Source organism: Ambystoma mexicanum, chromosome 13 (genome assembly GCF_040938575.1).
Source record: "Ambystoma mexicanum isolate Mex_15411 chromosome 13, UKY_AmexF1_1, whole genome shotgun sequence".
NCBI lineage: Eukaryota > Metazoa > Chordata > Amphibia > Caudata > Ambystomatidae > Ambystoma > Ambystoma mexicanum.
In genome coordinates this window covers 432,064,775-432,080,401 of record NC_090938.1, presented here as the reverse complement: position 1 = coordinate 432,080,401, position 15,627 = coordinate 432,064,775, and the positions used below count along the sequence as shown (strand labels likewise).

Here is a 15,627-nt window from a genome sequence, read left to right as displayed (position 1 = left end):
TGTTACTTTGGTTCTGATTTTGTCCCAAAAGATCTGTACCACTGGGTAGGTCCAAAACATGTGCACCATGTCGGCTTCGTCAGCTGAACAGTGGGGGCACTTATTAGGGCCTCCTATCTGCATCCTGTTCATCCTCTTGGGTGTAAGGTATGCTCTGTGTGTTTTGTATAGCTGTGCTTGTCTTAACCTTGCGTTCCTGGACACTTTTTTGGGATATCTTAGCACCCTGGTCCATTCTTGGTCGCTGAAGGGCCTCTGGAGTTCCTCTTCCCAGCGCTGTCTTATGTGTAGCACCTGCAAATTGTCTTATTTTAACAATTGTTTGTATAGCCTGGAGGTTGTGTGTGTCCCCTCTGATATGTCATACCATGCATCTAGTGTTCCCGCTCGTTGTCTTGGTCTGTCCATTCTGGCTATCTTTTCTTAATTTTCAGTATTATGCTGTTGTATAGGATGAATTGGCCTTCATGTATATCATGATCTTCCACCATCTCTTGGAAGTCCGCCCACCTTTCCTCTCTCCTCAAGTCCCCGATTTGTGCTACGCCTTTGGCTTCCCAGTGAGCTCGATATATTGTTAGTGTGTTTGTGTCCATGCCCATAAAACCCGCGAGTGGGATTTGTGCCGAACAAGGATCTTTTATCCCTTGTAGTCTCCACGCCCTGTTCCATAGCCCCATTGCAAGATTAAGCATGTTCGGCAGGGTCTTGAGCAGGGGTTTGTCAAGCCATGGTATTTTGCTTAGGTAGTTATAGCGTCAGTGCTGGCTGGAAAATAATTGTGTCTATTGTTTTGTCCTCTCTCAGCCATTTGACTTCAAATTGTAGCTGCCCTGCTAAATAGTACTTTTCGAAATCCGGTAGTCTGATACCTCCTTCTTCATAGTCTCTCTGTAGGGTCCTCATTGCGATCCTGTTCCCCCCCCCCTAAGACGTTCCGTGTTATCGTGTTTACCTTGGTGAAAAAGACCTTGGGAATGGTGTGTGGTATGTTCGTGAAGTAAAATAGCAGGCGTGGTAGTACCACCATCTTCAGGAGGGCCGCTCTTCCCATCATCCCCAGTGGAAGTGTTCCCCAGAAAGCCATGGACTTTTTTATTTTTTCTACGGCCACCTGTGTGTTGGATTTGTGGGAGTCTACGGTGTTGTGATGTATCTCTATACCCAAGTATCGGAAGGAGCGTGGTGCCCATGTCAGGGCCAAATCCAGGAGGCTTTCTGGGGAGACCCGCTTTAAGTCTGCCAGGGGGAAGATCAGGGACTTCTCTTTATTGATTGCTATGCCCGAGAGTCTGGTGTACGCCCTGATCGCTTCTAAGAGGCACGGTAGGCCAGTACGTGGTTCTCTACAGATAGTAGCATGCTTATAACGAAATTTGATGCAGCACTCTGCCTATGTCTATCCCCGTGTCACCATATTCTGCTCTGAGTTAAACCACCAGCGGTTCCAGAGCCAAGATATATAGCATTGGCGACAGTGGACATCCCGGTTTGGTTCCCCTATATGCTCTCCAATCTTTCGAGATGAATTGCCCCGTTTTCACCACTGCTCTGGGGTCTTTATACAACAGCCTAATCCATCTGAGGAACCCCTCCCCAATGCCGAAGTGGGCGAGTACACTCATCAGCCACTCCCAGTTCACAAAGTCGAAGGCTTTGATAGTGTCCAGGGACACTATTGCACATTCACCCTGTCTTTGATTTGTGCTGTCTATCACGTTGTGTAATCTACGGAGATTCCATGACATATTCCGTCCCGGGACATAGCCCGCCTGTTCTGGGTGGATCAGCGTGGGTACTACTTGCTTTAAGCGGTTGGCTAGAACCGACGTTAGTATTTTGCCGTCCTGATTAATGAGGGAAATTGGCCTGTAGGAGGTACATTTTGTGGGCTATTTCCCTGGTTTAAGGATCGGAATAATTATTGATTCCGACATACTAGTCAGCAATTGTGTACTCTTGTATGCATTTTGGTATGTCTCTAGTAATTTCGGGACAATGGTGCTCTTAAAGGTCTTATAGAACTCCCCCGGGAGTCCGTCCAGGAGTATGGGTGAACCCCTTTGTTCAGTGCTATGACCTTGGCGCCTCTCCCCTACTGAGTGGGGGTTACAGCCTGGGCCCATCACCAAAACCCAGTATGGCTGTCCCTTTGCAGAATGACACTCTCATTTTAAATTAATCTACTTCCTCTTCTGACAGTAACCGACTATTATACAACGATTTAATAACAAATAACCAAATCAGTCCGGTTTCACAGGTAAACAGTACTAACACATCAGCTCCTCTAAAGCCTATTTTGGAACAGCCGACATCATCAACTGCTCTGAAACAAACCTTCAAGATCTTCACTAAATCTAAAAGAAGCACTAATACAACGCCCATAGTTAAAAAAACTAAGAATATTAAACAGGGCCCATTAATCAACCGATCAAGCTCTCGCCATTTCATAAATGTATTGACCTTACCAAAGAACTCCTCGCAAACCGCTTCAGTTGCTGTCTCAAAGAAATATACTAACATAGATAAAAAAAAACAATGCAGCAGAATCCTACAAAGATTGCTGAAATGCAAAAAAATCCCAGGGATCTATGCTATAAACCTTTGGATGACTTGATGAAAAAGGTAAAGTGCATGCAACAAACACACGCTGCAGAAATAGCATCTGATGCTAAACCAGATTTTGAGACAACAGAGCCCAAGCTCAAACATATCTGCCAACAGACACAAGATTGTAATTTTCTCAGACAAAGAAATCGCCAAATCAGTTGCTTTATTTACCGCACACCCATATTCAAATCCAACCTGCTGTCTTCCAAAACTGACAACAACCATAAAATCTGTAAATCAAAGCACAAAACCTACATCCCTAAGAACTACACCCTTGAGCTTGAATCTACTAGCTCATACACAACCGATCCCCATTGTAGATCAAGTTCCTGTTCAAAAAGCTAAACGTGGCTTGCCTGCCCCACAAGCACATCACCACCTAACCTTGAAATGCAGAGGTGGCAGTTTCCCTATTTTTGATTTAAATAGGATGAACGTCCTGAACATACTGGGAGACATCCCTCTATTAGAGGATCTTACATCCTCGAACATGGCTCAGATTGAGTTCTTAAATCATAAGGACTCCTTCATTGTTATACTGTAGATGCAGTCGGTCATTGCAATGAATATGGTATGGCAAGCCAGTGAAGCCCTTTTTGACCTTGGTTTCCCGTTAACCCAAGTCCCAGGGAAAGTTCAAGCAGCTGGAGAATACGAGTTTTGCTTTCGAGGAAATGGGACAGTTACCGTTGGGAATAACATCAAATGCAATATAACCATGTTTATTCCAGACCTTGCTAAAGGAACAGCAGTTCATATGGATCTCTATTGGGTGTGTGGTCAGCAAGCATACATGCACCTCCCACCATCGTGGCAATGCATCTGTGCACTGACTACATTGCACTCAGCCATTATTTTGGTGCCCGAAGCACACCTACCGATTGCACCCAAGCAAGTCAGAGGGCAACAGAACCAGGCCCTGACTGAACCCACACAGGCAAGAAAGAAGAAACGTTCACTGAAGATATGAAAGAAGAGATCGAATTATTTGTCTGAAGATTCACCCAAACTGCGTAAATCCATTCCAGACAAATACTGCCAGTATACCAAAACGGAAGTGTTCTTTGACCCTTGCTGTTGCCAGGGGTCCAAGCTGCAGCAAATGCCAAGTGGCTGCATGTTGTGAAATGGGAGATGATCCAGTTTGCAAATGATACTTAACAAGGCCTGAATGCTATAACAAGTAAATTGTGGGTGATCCGGCGGATGATACTCCAGAATTGATATGTTGGAAGGGGGCATGTGTAAAGAAATTGGACTGTCTTGCTGTACATACGTTCCCCTTAAATGATGCAGAAAATGGGTCTGTGACACACATCATAGGGGCCCTGCATAAGTTGAAGTCAAGCATGGAAAGTGAAGCAGGTGTGCAGGCTGAAGATTGGTTCGACACACTGTTCTCATGGGCACCGTCATGGCTTTGAGCCATGGTGAAGATATTGGTCGCTATCGTGGTGCTCCTGTTGGTGATGTTCTGCATGGCCAAATGATCCTTTGATGTTGTGCCAAGACTATTCCAAAAAGTGCAATGATGATGGTTACAATTGGGGCAGGAATGGTTCTTTCGGGTACAAAGAATAGGCAGGTTCAGACAGAGGAACCAAATAAGCCACGCATGGTCAGAATCGAAAGGCCTATAGACCCAGCAGGAGCACTAACCTCACCCGCACTAGACTCAGAGAATTATACGGAGCATTAGGTTGATTTAGTGGGTGATGGGGGTATATTTAACTCTCTTGTACCGCTGAGAAGTATGCTCGAGATGGAGAAAGTTTACGCCATGTGTGTAGGGTATGACTTGCTAAGGATGAAGAGGATAGGAGGAGAGAGAAGGAGGGATTAGTTAATGGAGGATTACGTAAAGGGGGGAATGTTGGGATGCACGTTCAGATCCTAGCTCCTCCCAAACGATTTAGACTGCAGAAAATATACTATTACGTGGGTAATGCAGATACGTGGGTACAGGGGGGATTCCTGTAGGTATAGATGAATAGTGTGGGGGTGTTTATTGTAGAAAATTACATAGATTTGAGGTAAACTAAGAACAGTTGCATAGAAGAGGTAAGTAGATACAGTGCATGCACATACCACATTTTGAATAAATTCCTGATCACTAAAGAGAAACATAGAAGTGACACCATATACAAAGGTAGGCCTGAATCTTCGCAGGCCGTGTTGAAAACATAGAACGATGAGGCCTTTTGCTCGAATACTTCATCCCCCAAGCAAGGAGGGAACAAATACACACACAAATGTATCTTGTTAGATCTATGCGAAATTAAAAAGGAATGTGAGCGGCCTAACACAAGTATGAATGTGGCTGTTTTGAAGGACAAACCCATGGGAGCCAGGGCAGAGGTCTTAAGCTGCCAGAACACCAATTGAGATTTAGAGCACCAGTGCCCCCCAGGATAAGGGCCATTCCATTTGAACTACCAGATGTCAGTGAGCAAACCACCTAAATCCTTCACAAAGTAGACTAGGTGATTAGTGGTACACACAGGAAAACCAGATCTAACTACCCCCTCCACCCCCAGGAGGAGCAGCTGATAAGGGGGGAACGGAGGACAATTTGGTGTATGATTTGTACCAGGGAGAGCAAAGGGTAATGCCAACTCTTATAAAATTGCGACAGGGGCGCTTGTGTGTCTGGGAGGAAAAAAGAGTTGCTCTATTTGCAAGGACCAAACTGACCTTGAAGTTATCCACTGGGCTCATTTTGATGGCCAGGTGCACATCATGTGATTAGGTCACAGGGCAGGGCAGTGCTTTCATTAACTGAACCAATCACCTAATACTATCCCAAGGTGAAGAGATTGCAACCCACGTGTGGAGAATTCAGAGGCGAAGAGGATGTGGCCATTGAACTGTGGGTTCATATGTATTGTAGCATGTATATAGGAGGCAACCAGTGAGGGTAGGGGAAGAACGTTGTATACCATGGACGCCACAGATGGTGATTTCTGTACTTATAACGTGATGTTTGCTTTGAAGAATAGAGAGAGAGCTCTGTGGCAGTGGACTGTCACAATTCCCTTTTTGTATACAAATAAAGCTTGTGTTCTTTTCACAAAAGGGTGCAGCACGCCTTTTTCCCTAAAGGTTAATTATTTCTTGGTCAGATTGTTGGAGGTCTACCCTACAGTACATACTTTTAATGAGATTTACATTGGTTGCATTTTTTTATTAAACATACATTGAATGGGTATTTATTTAGGTGCATTCATTTAGTTGGTCTTCACCGTTTAGAGCTTTTGTATAGTCATTTAAAAATTAACTATTCATGTTAGAGTCGTCCATCTCACTAGGAGTTAGCCAACAAGGACCCGGTATAGATGAAGGGCAGCTCACAGTCTCTGGCAGAGGGGTGCTGGTGATCCACGCATTTGAAGTATGTCTTCTTTGTAAAAATAGCAAGGTTCACATCTTTTCAAGGGAAATGTGGAGTTTCTATGGCAAGGCCAGTTCTCCTGCAACAAGGGTGGTGATGAGATGGGGCAGAGTGATCGTGTATACTGCCTCTGATGCATGCATCATAGAGTATGCGTGGGCCTCTGCATGAAGTCAAAATAAACGTAATGGGGGTAACCATATCAAAGGCAGTGCTGAGGTGCAACAATACTTGCACAGCAAGCTTCCCTTGGTCCAGAGTTTGACGCTTATCACCCAACTAGGATTTAAAGCCCTTTCCATCCCATGACATGTAGAGAGCCCTAACTGGCTGGCATCTGCAATGAAAGAATTCCCTAAATGTGCCTATCTCTCTAGGCTGCTTGTTAATTCCTTTGCTTTTAACCATGACATAGGGATGTATGTGGTATACATTGTGGTTGGAGGAAGAGGGGGCACTTGGGGTAGATTGGATATCATGATAGTTTTATGTCTGACCATGGGACATGGGGACACTTTCATTAACAATGTTTGCTTTGTTTCTGTGTTCCACTAGTAGCGGGATGACATGATTTAACGTGACCATAATAACCCTGTCAGTACAGGTCCGCATTTACAGCTGGCGCCACCATGCCATGACATTCCCACGTCCTCCACAGTTAAACGGTTACAAGGCTGTGTTTTCTACTCTCTTTGTTACAGCACACATTCATTGAAAGGTTCTGTGGCCCATATGTCACAGTTGTCGCTATGCTGTAGCATTTGGTGTTGTGAGGAATTCGATCATCCACATGGGGGGCATGCGCTCACCTGGGCTTTTTGAAATGTTTTATTAAATGGAATGATGATTGACCAACCTCAGGAAAATGTGTGGGGCTAATCCACATACAGTATCCTATGCTCACACCATGACAAATGCATAAACCTGTGTACTCTGGGTGGACACAGCCCACAGGCACAGTCCGCCCTGTCATATTTAGTTGGAAGGTGACAGCCAGTAGTACATTAGGTCATCTCCACGAATGGGGAGGACCAAGCTTCCCCCTGCCATGGTCAGCCTGGTTAACTAACAAAGGCTCCATGGATCCACCCGGCTCTTTTGTTAGGCCCTGCAGCTGGTGGCAGAAATTAAAATACAGATAGAGGCTACTTCAAACAGGCCCACACAGGACCTGGCTACAGAGGTTCACAAAGAAGAGAAGAAACCCAACAACGTTCCATATGTAACTGTGTCAACCTGAAGCCAGCTCCACCCTCAGAATCAATGACAGTGAGCTGTCATTTCTGGGACTGCTGTTTACAGTAAGCCAACCCGCTAGGGGGACCCCATTCATAAGGTACGAGAATGTGGTTTTGCATGAGCCAGAGAGTCTGGTTTCACTGCAGCTTCAAGGGAGACCTGCTGCTTTAACAGGGACCATAGAGAGAGGACCATTCACAAGAGAGAATCTTTGATCAGCAACAGACAGGAAGATGGGTGGGACTTAGTATCACAAGGGGGTGTGGCCAGCAAACCTTCTGCTGAGAGAAGGTTTCTGCCATCTTACTTCTGGGGCACACCTTGTTCCTGTTTTCACCCCTTTACCTTTCCTGTAGCAAAGCACTCTGGTTATGACCTCACGCATACAGGAGATTGTTGGTAGGGACACCAGAATTGGTTCATTAAGGTAGGTTTAGCCTACACCAATCACTGCAGACCACTTGCCTTTAAAAGAGGGCTGGAGCGCTTCTTTAAGCAGAATATATGAAGGCTTCACCAGAAGAAGAAAGAAGAACTAATCCTTGGAATCTGGCTGAAGGTACAGTCTGCCTTACATCTTCCTCCAGTGAATGAAGGCCAGGATAGCCAAAGAGGGAAGAAAGTACTCTCCCCTAAACATCTGCCAGGGAACAGCAGGAGAAACAGAACTCAGAGGACCCTACAGCTGCTCCAGAAGGACGACACAAGCCCACTGAATGAGCTGGGAGAATTGCCTCGATGAGCATCTACCGACGTCCACCATAAAGGACATTTTTGAGCCAGTCGAGTTTCTCGATCCGCAACGGATTGCAACACTGACCGCCGTCAGGCCACACTTGCTGAAGGAAACCTGAGATGTCTCAACCAGTGCTCCAGGGCTGCCAATCAGCACTGACACAATGATTCCTGACCCTGAGTAGCCAAACCGTCCTGCAGCTGACTCCTGTCTCAAGCTCTGTCACAGAAGCCTCCAAGGCAGCCCGAAGTCGACTATAGCCTGTCGTGTACCAAGAACATCTACAGCAAAAGGTTCTGTCCCCCTGGTCCTTCCCAGAAGGCCCCTGGAGACATATTAGGACCCTTTCTACCTTTTACTGAAGCCAAGAACCTTAACAAACTGTGGTGGTTATTAACCATACCGACGACCCTCTTGCCAGTATCCAGAGAGCTTCCAGTTTCCGTCTTAAAACTGTCTGTCCTCTGCATTCTTTTACTGGCTGTGTTGCATTTCATTGTGTTGTTAGATTGTCTGTTGTGTAATAATAAAGTAGATATGTTTATACAACCTTGACTGAACAGTGCCTTTTATCATTGTCCAATAATTATATTGTTGCTGTGTTGCAACTAACCAACAATTCACAACCTTTTGGAGATAAACCTGCTGTTCCATCCACATTACCAAAATAGGACAAGGAGGTTTATAATTTGCTTGTTATTCCAATCGGTTCGGATCCCCTCTGGTGTATTAGAGGTGTGGGGCTGATTGATGCTTTAGAAACTGATATTTACCCCTGGACCACTGGTACCCCGGAAGTTAATTTGTCACATTAGTGGCATATGGTCGGATCTAGTTAGAGCCTTGCACAGACAGCTCAGTCACCCAACGATAAAAGTAATGTTGCAAGCAACATTTGGAACACTGTAGGTATTTATTAATAATCATGGATCTTGACATAGAGACTGTGAAAGGCATGAGAATGGATGTCCTGGGAGTCCTATGTCAAGAAAGGGGCCTTACCCACATTACCAGGGTTAACAAACCTGAATTGCTGACCAGTCTCCAAGCTTAGGTAGACGCAAGGGCAGCTTTGGAGGAAACCCCAGGGGATGGGCTAGGCCCTGTGTACCCGAATAGAGAAGACCTTTACAAGGAGTGGTGGAAGATGGCGAAGAAGACAACCTGAGAGTGATTCTCTCCAACTACCCCTCAGGGTGGCAAGTTTGGATTTTCAACACTCCAGAGTGTCAGTGAGGTCAAGGGCTAGTGCAGCATCCCACGGGTCCCAGGCCTCGGCACAGCATCTAAGTGGCCAGTAATTATTCCGGCTTTTAACAATGTAGCGGCTAGAAAGCGTGTGCTGGAGGAAAGGAAAGGAGACTAGCGCTGGTGGAACAAAAACAGCGGCACAAGATCACTGAAGTAATGGGGTTATCAGGCTCACACACCATGCTGGAGTCAGAAGATGGAAGTTACATGTAAGTTTATTCCTGAGTCTGAGCACAGGTAAGTCAGATGATAGAAATACTGGGACATCCACCCCAGACAGCACAGCAACTCCAACTGTCACTGCAGAACCCCATAGAACCCTGCCCCACCAACACTCCAGGTTCCATGTGACCTCACCATCCTGCATCTACACACAGATGCCCAATGTGACATCACCATCATGCATCCATACCCAGATGCCATTACAACAATCACCCTAGAGCAGCGCAAGCTGGCACTCGAAGAGAAGAAGGAGGCCAACAGATCCACGTCTAGCGAAAGCAACGGTAGTGGCTCAAACCAGGGTGCCCGGGGTTAAGCCTGGATCCACATCCCCAAAGACATAGTGCAGGCTTATGAAGTGGGGAAATATATTTGTGACTGGTTTGAAAAACTCAAGCTTGCTTTTCAGCTACAGGAGGTGGATGAGGTACTGTGGAGTGCAGCCCCGATAAGTCGCTTACCGACCCAGGGGACTGATGCAATTCTTCAGTTAACTCCTGAGGAATGGCCCATTTATGAGAGAATGAAGGCGGCCCTTCTCAGGGAGTTCTGTAAAACCCTGGCACAGTATCTCAAGAGCTTCAGAGAGCTCGGAAAGAAAAGTGGGCAGACATTTGAAGCATTCACACACTTGTCATTGAAATATCTGAGCAGGTGGGTGTTGACACATTTAAAGGGATGTACAATTTGATTGCGTGTGAGCATGTATTGAAGAATTGTGAGGCTGACCTACACCAGCATCTTGTGTACAGGACTATTACAGACCCTAGGGAGCTTGCAAAGTCTGCCAACAAGTTTGTAAGTACTCGAGTTTAGAAAAAGGCTCAGTCGAGCACACCCAAACCAGACAAGAAATCCTCAGACAAGAAAAGTAACAAGGATGGGAAGGACAAAGGTCCAACCCACTCCTCTTGTAAGTCAGGTCCCCAAAGGAATGAAGGGAAATCCCAAAACTTCAGTTCAGCCGTACACACCGAAAAGAAGAGTGCAGGCACCCCTAACAACGGGACACCTGTGTTCTCCCAACCCAAAGGTTGTTTCTTGTGTAAGGCGCTGATCCATAGGAAAGGGGATCCTGCTTGCAAGGTCTTACCCATGGAAGCCCTAGTGAATGTTGGACTCATGGAGGAGGGCATCATTCGTGTGGGCCTTCTAGAGGACGACTTCCCACTAGGCCAAGGAGTGGCTAAATGTGGATTAGTTACACTGAGTGGGAACAGTATTGGGTCTCCAGAAGAGATCCCAGTTACCAATAATACTCAACTGTTCTTAAAACATGTGTATATCAATGGACACAAAACCCTGGCGGTCAGAGATATCAAAGCTAACATCATTGCTGTCACCCGGCAGTGGGTACAGCCAGGAGAGTATAGTGTTGGGTCTGATTGTAGTTTCAGTAGGTTTGACGGAAAGAGTAAGTGCCCCTTGGCGATAATAGAGTTCAGCTGGCGAGGTAAAATGACCCAGCGCTGTGTAGCGGTGAAAGACTCAAACCCTGTCCCATGTCTGTTGGGTAATGATCTTCCTGACCCCAAGATAGTCATGGCAGTCTCCTTATCGAAGGCCAAAGAGGCCGCCAAATTGAAGGCTCCCAGCGCCTTAGGGCCTGGAGGGCTTCCAAAGGTGGAGGGACCGCCGTAGACCCTGGTCCAGTTCCACAGACTGCTGAGTCACCTACTCCTGTGGGAGAGGGGCGAGTAGCCACTGAGGACTTTACTTTTGTAGCACGGGAAACAGTGACTTCAGTCTTGCTTGCTAGAGCACAAGAACCCAAGGTGGAGGAACAGGTGAGTTCAGATCTGAAGGGTCTGCCCAAGCTGGATGAATTTGCATCAGCTGGGGGCCCAGACCAGACTAACTTCTTCAAAGCCCAGAAAGAGTGTTCCACTCTGGTGGGCCTGCAAAAGCATGGGGAGGAGCAGGCTAAGGGCAAGACCCGTAAACTGTTCAAATTGTACTGGGAGGATGGACTCCTGTACAGCACACCAAAAGACTCTGAGGGTGAGGGCACCAGAAGGTTGGTGATTCTCCAATGCCACAGGAAATTCCTTTTGGAATTGGCTCACCAGATTCCTTTAGCGGGTCACTTGGGAGTGACTAAGCCATTTAACTGGTTTTCTGCACACTTTATCTGGCCCCAATTTGGCGTAGTAGTCAAGGAATTTGTCTGGTCCTGCCCGACGTGTCAGGCTTCGGTAAATCAGGCGACGCCACAAAGGCCCCCTTAATTCCACTACGTGTGGTTGGTCTGCCTTTCGAGAGAATATGTATGGACACTGTGGGTCCCTTGGATCCCCAAACCAGCTCAGGGAACAGATAAATCTTGGTGGTGGTAGACCACACCAATAGGCACCCTGCGGCTGTTCCTCTAGATAGCACCAAAGCCCTTGTGGTAGTAAAGGCTCTGTTTGGGATATTCTTTCATGTTGGTTTCCCCAAGGAAGTTGTTTCTGACAGGGGAACAAACTTCATATCAGCGTATATAATGGCTAGGTGTGAAGAGTGGCGAGTCACCTACTGGTTCTCTACATCCTTCCACCAAGAAACAAACGGTTTGTTTAGTGGTTTAACAAGACCCTGAAAGGCATGATAGATGGCTTGGAAGAGCACCTGAGGAGAAGATGGGATAAACTCCAGCCATACCTACTGTTCACCTACAGTGAAGTACCACAAAACAGAGTAGAGTTTAGCCCCTTTGAGCTTATGTTTTGGACCCTTTATGAGCTCCCCTGAGTCTAGTGAAAGAGGGATGGGAGGGCAACTCCTCATCACCCACACAAGATGTAGTGGACTATGTGCCTGATTGACAAAGTACATGGAACAGTCAACCAAGACTTTAAAGGTCCGTCAGGAGCTGATGAAGTACTGGCACGACCAGAAGGTCACAGTAGCAGTTTGTTCTACAGGCCAGTGAGTGTGGATTATGGAACCTGTCAAATTCAGTGCCCTTTAGGACAAGTGGACTGGGCCTTACTTTGTGCTGGAAAAAGTCAGTGAGGTATATATTCTCATTGACGTGAAAGGACTTAAACAGATATGTAGGGTCTTTCACGTCAACCGGCTAAAACCCCATTATAGCTGGGATGACTTAGTCATGGCGTTATTAACAGATGGAGAGACTGAGGAGGAGACTGATACCCTCCCAGACCTTCTGCTCACTGAAGTAACAGATGGGTCAGTCGAAGGTGTCAAACTTGCAACAGACCTGTCAGTACAGCAACTGACAGACTCACTGTTTACAGGGACAGTTTTCCGGTGTGTTTTCGCTGACTCGATGTCACGCAGATTGGTGCACCCATGATGTGGACACTGGAGACAGTAAGCCGCAGAAGAGCAGAATTCACCGGATGTCCAATAAGGTCATGAACACCATCAAGGCGGACCTTTCCAAGATGTTATCCCTAGGAGTGCTAGAGACATCCAACAGTGCCCTTGGCTAGCCCAGTGGTACTGGTCCCTAAACAGACCAGTTGTGTGAAGACTGAAGTTCACTTTTGTAGGCACTACAGAGGACTCAATTCTGTCATGAAGACAGATGCTCACCCCATTCCTCAGGCAGATGAGCTCATTGACGAGCTTGGCGCTACCAGGTTCATAAGTACCTTTGACCTCACGTCAAGATACTGGCAGCTCAGCTTGACAGATAGAGCAAGAAAGAGGTCAGCATTCTCTACCCGAGAAGGACATTATCTATTCGCTGTGATGCCCTTCGGATTGAAGAATGCCCCAGCCACTTTTCAGAGGATGGTTCACCAGGTTTTGTTTGGACTGGAAAACTTTAGAGTTGACTATTTAGACGACATTGTCGTGTTCAGCCTACACTGGGAGGATCATTTGTCCCACCTGAAGCAAGTGCTACAGGTGCTGCAGAATGCAGGTCTATCAAGGCCACAAATTGCCAGATAGTGCAGGGCACAGTGACTTACATAGGCCACCTGGTTGGTGGAGTTAAGAAACAACCTCTGGAAGCTAAAGTACAGGCTTGGAAGGATTGTGACATCCCCACCACACAGACACATGTGAGAGCCTTTCTAGGTCTCACTGGGAGCTACCGGTCATTCATCAAGGGGATTGGGGCCATTGCCATGCCCCTGGATCATGTAACTTTGAGAGAAATGCCTAAGAAGGTAACTTGGACCCCCACCTGTCAAACCTCCTTGCAGGATTTGAAGGATGGATTGTGCATGGCCCCAGTTCTGAAAGTGCCACACTATGGTCAAGAGTTTATTATCCAGACAGAAGCTTGTTATTTTGGGATTGGAGCAGTGTAAGTGCAGCTGAACTCTCAAGGGGTATAGCAACCTGTCACCTACATTAGCAGGCGATTGACAAAAATGAGATGTTTACTCGGTCCTATAGACAGTGAAGAAGCTGAAGCCCTACATGTTTGGGTCGCAATTCACTATCGAAACAGACTACCACCCTCTTAGATGGTTAATGACCATGCAAGTGGAGAACCCTAAGCTTTTCCATTGGGCCATATCCCTAGATAGGGATTAGATATGGACATCCAGCACAAGCCAGTTTCTCAACATGAAACTGTAGGTGGCCTAAGCTGGCACTTTTGCCTTGATGGCAAACCAGACCCTCAGTAGGGTGGTAGCTCGCAGGTTGAGGCTGGGGAATTCGACCATCCGCGTGAGGGGCGTGCGCTCGCCTGTGCTTTTTGAAATTATTTATTAAATGGAATGGTGGTAGACCAATCTCAGGAAAATATGTGGGGCTAATCCCCACACATTTTCCTATGCTAACACTATGACAAACGCATAGACCTGTGTACTCTGGGTGGACACAGCCTACAGGCACAGTCCGCCCTGTCGCATGTAGCCGGAATGTGACATCCAGGAGTACACTATGTCAACTCTAGGAAGGGGGAGGACCAAGCTTCCCCCTGCCATGGTCAGCCTGATTAACTAACAACGGATCTGCTCTGCTCTTCTGGTATGCCCTGCAGCTGGTGGCAGCGACTAACAACCCAATAGAGGGTACTTCAAACAGGCCCAAACGGGTCCTGGCTGCAGAGGTTAACAAAGGAGACAAGAAACCCAACAACCTTTCATGTGCAACTGTGTCAGCCTGATGCAAGCTCCCGCCCTCAGTATCAATGACAGCAAGGCATACATTTGTTTTCCAAAATTGATTAGCACCGTTTGCTAATTAAAATGTTCTTCATTAGCAAACAAACCCATTTGATTAGCAATGTTGTACTAATATGTGTACTACCCCAGAAGTTACTTGTTCCATAGAAAATACAAATGAACAATAATGCAGCAGTTTTGTGTACCACTGAAGTAAGACACTTGTAAGGTATGTAGACCTTGCACGTTCTTTAGAATTCCTCTAGACCTGCAGGTCGAGTAACTTAGTTTACCCACTTGCCCGAAGAGAAATGCATTAGACCCATGGCAATATATGACAACAAATTTAAATGTGCTTTCTGTAGAATGGTGCATGTCACCACAATCCAACTTTAGTTTAGCACACTGCTGCCACTCAGAGGCCAGCACTTCACAGTGAAACCTTTATTTGACATTTACTGCAAACAAAGTAAAGTTTAAATAAAAGTTTCAAACATCCCCTGAAATGGCATTAACCCTTCTTAAAATCTACTTGGGGATGTGAGTGGGTGAAAATATTTTGCGAGCCCTCAGTGAGAGTCTGTAAAAGGTTAGCTGCATGAATGGGCACAAATAAATATGATAAAAAGGCTCTTACATTAGTTTGGCCAGCTCTCTCTACAGCAGGTGATAATATTTCATGTAATCATAGCTCTGGAGGCCAACTACAGTGATGGTAGTGTAGTAGATGTACAGGCTGGATGGAACTATTGATCACTGCAATGCATAAACATCTAGTTAACTTTGACTATTCATTATGTAAGAGGAAAGAAAGTATGAGACTAAGCAGATTGGATGGTGTAGCGGCAGAGAACTGGGAAAACTAGGTGGAATAGTGTAACTAGCTGCCATCTTACATTCAGGTTAGTTGGTATAAAGCAACAGGGTGATAAGTCAGAATTTCAAGGAGTACGGGATCAGCTCAAGAGTTGAGCACCAGTTGCAAGCTGCATGCAACCAACAGGTTACAGAACTAGGTTTGCCTTCAAAAACCTTTGGCCGTTTGATCATGTACATTTTCAAAAGTGTCCACTCGTCAATATGATGCATCTTCCGCAACA

The 15,627-nt window shown here is 46.2% G+C and overlaps 1 protein-coding gene across 1 annotated transcript in view; it reads left to right on the top strand.

Annotated features, from left to right (window-relative positions):
• Positions 1-15,627, top strand: part of LOC138520421 (olfactory receptor 10A7-like) — an 81,954-nt gene that overhangs the window by 21,596 nt on the left and 44,731 nt on the right. The window contains exon 3 of the mRNA XM_069632820.1: positions 453-560. Within this exon, the coding sequence (XP_069488921.1) occupies positions 453-560 (108 nt within the window). The remainder of the gene's footprint in view (positions 1-452; positions 561-15,627) is intronic.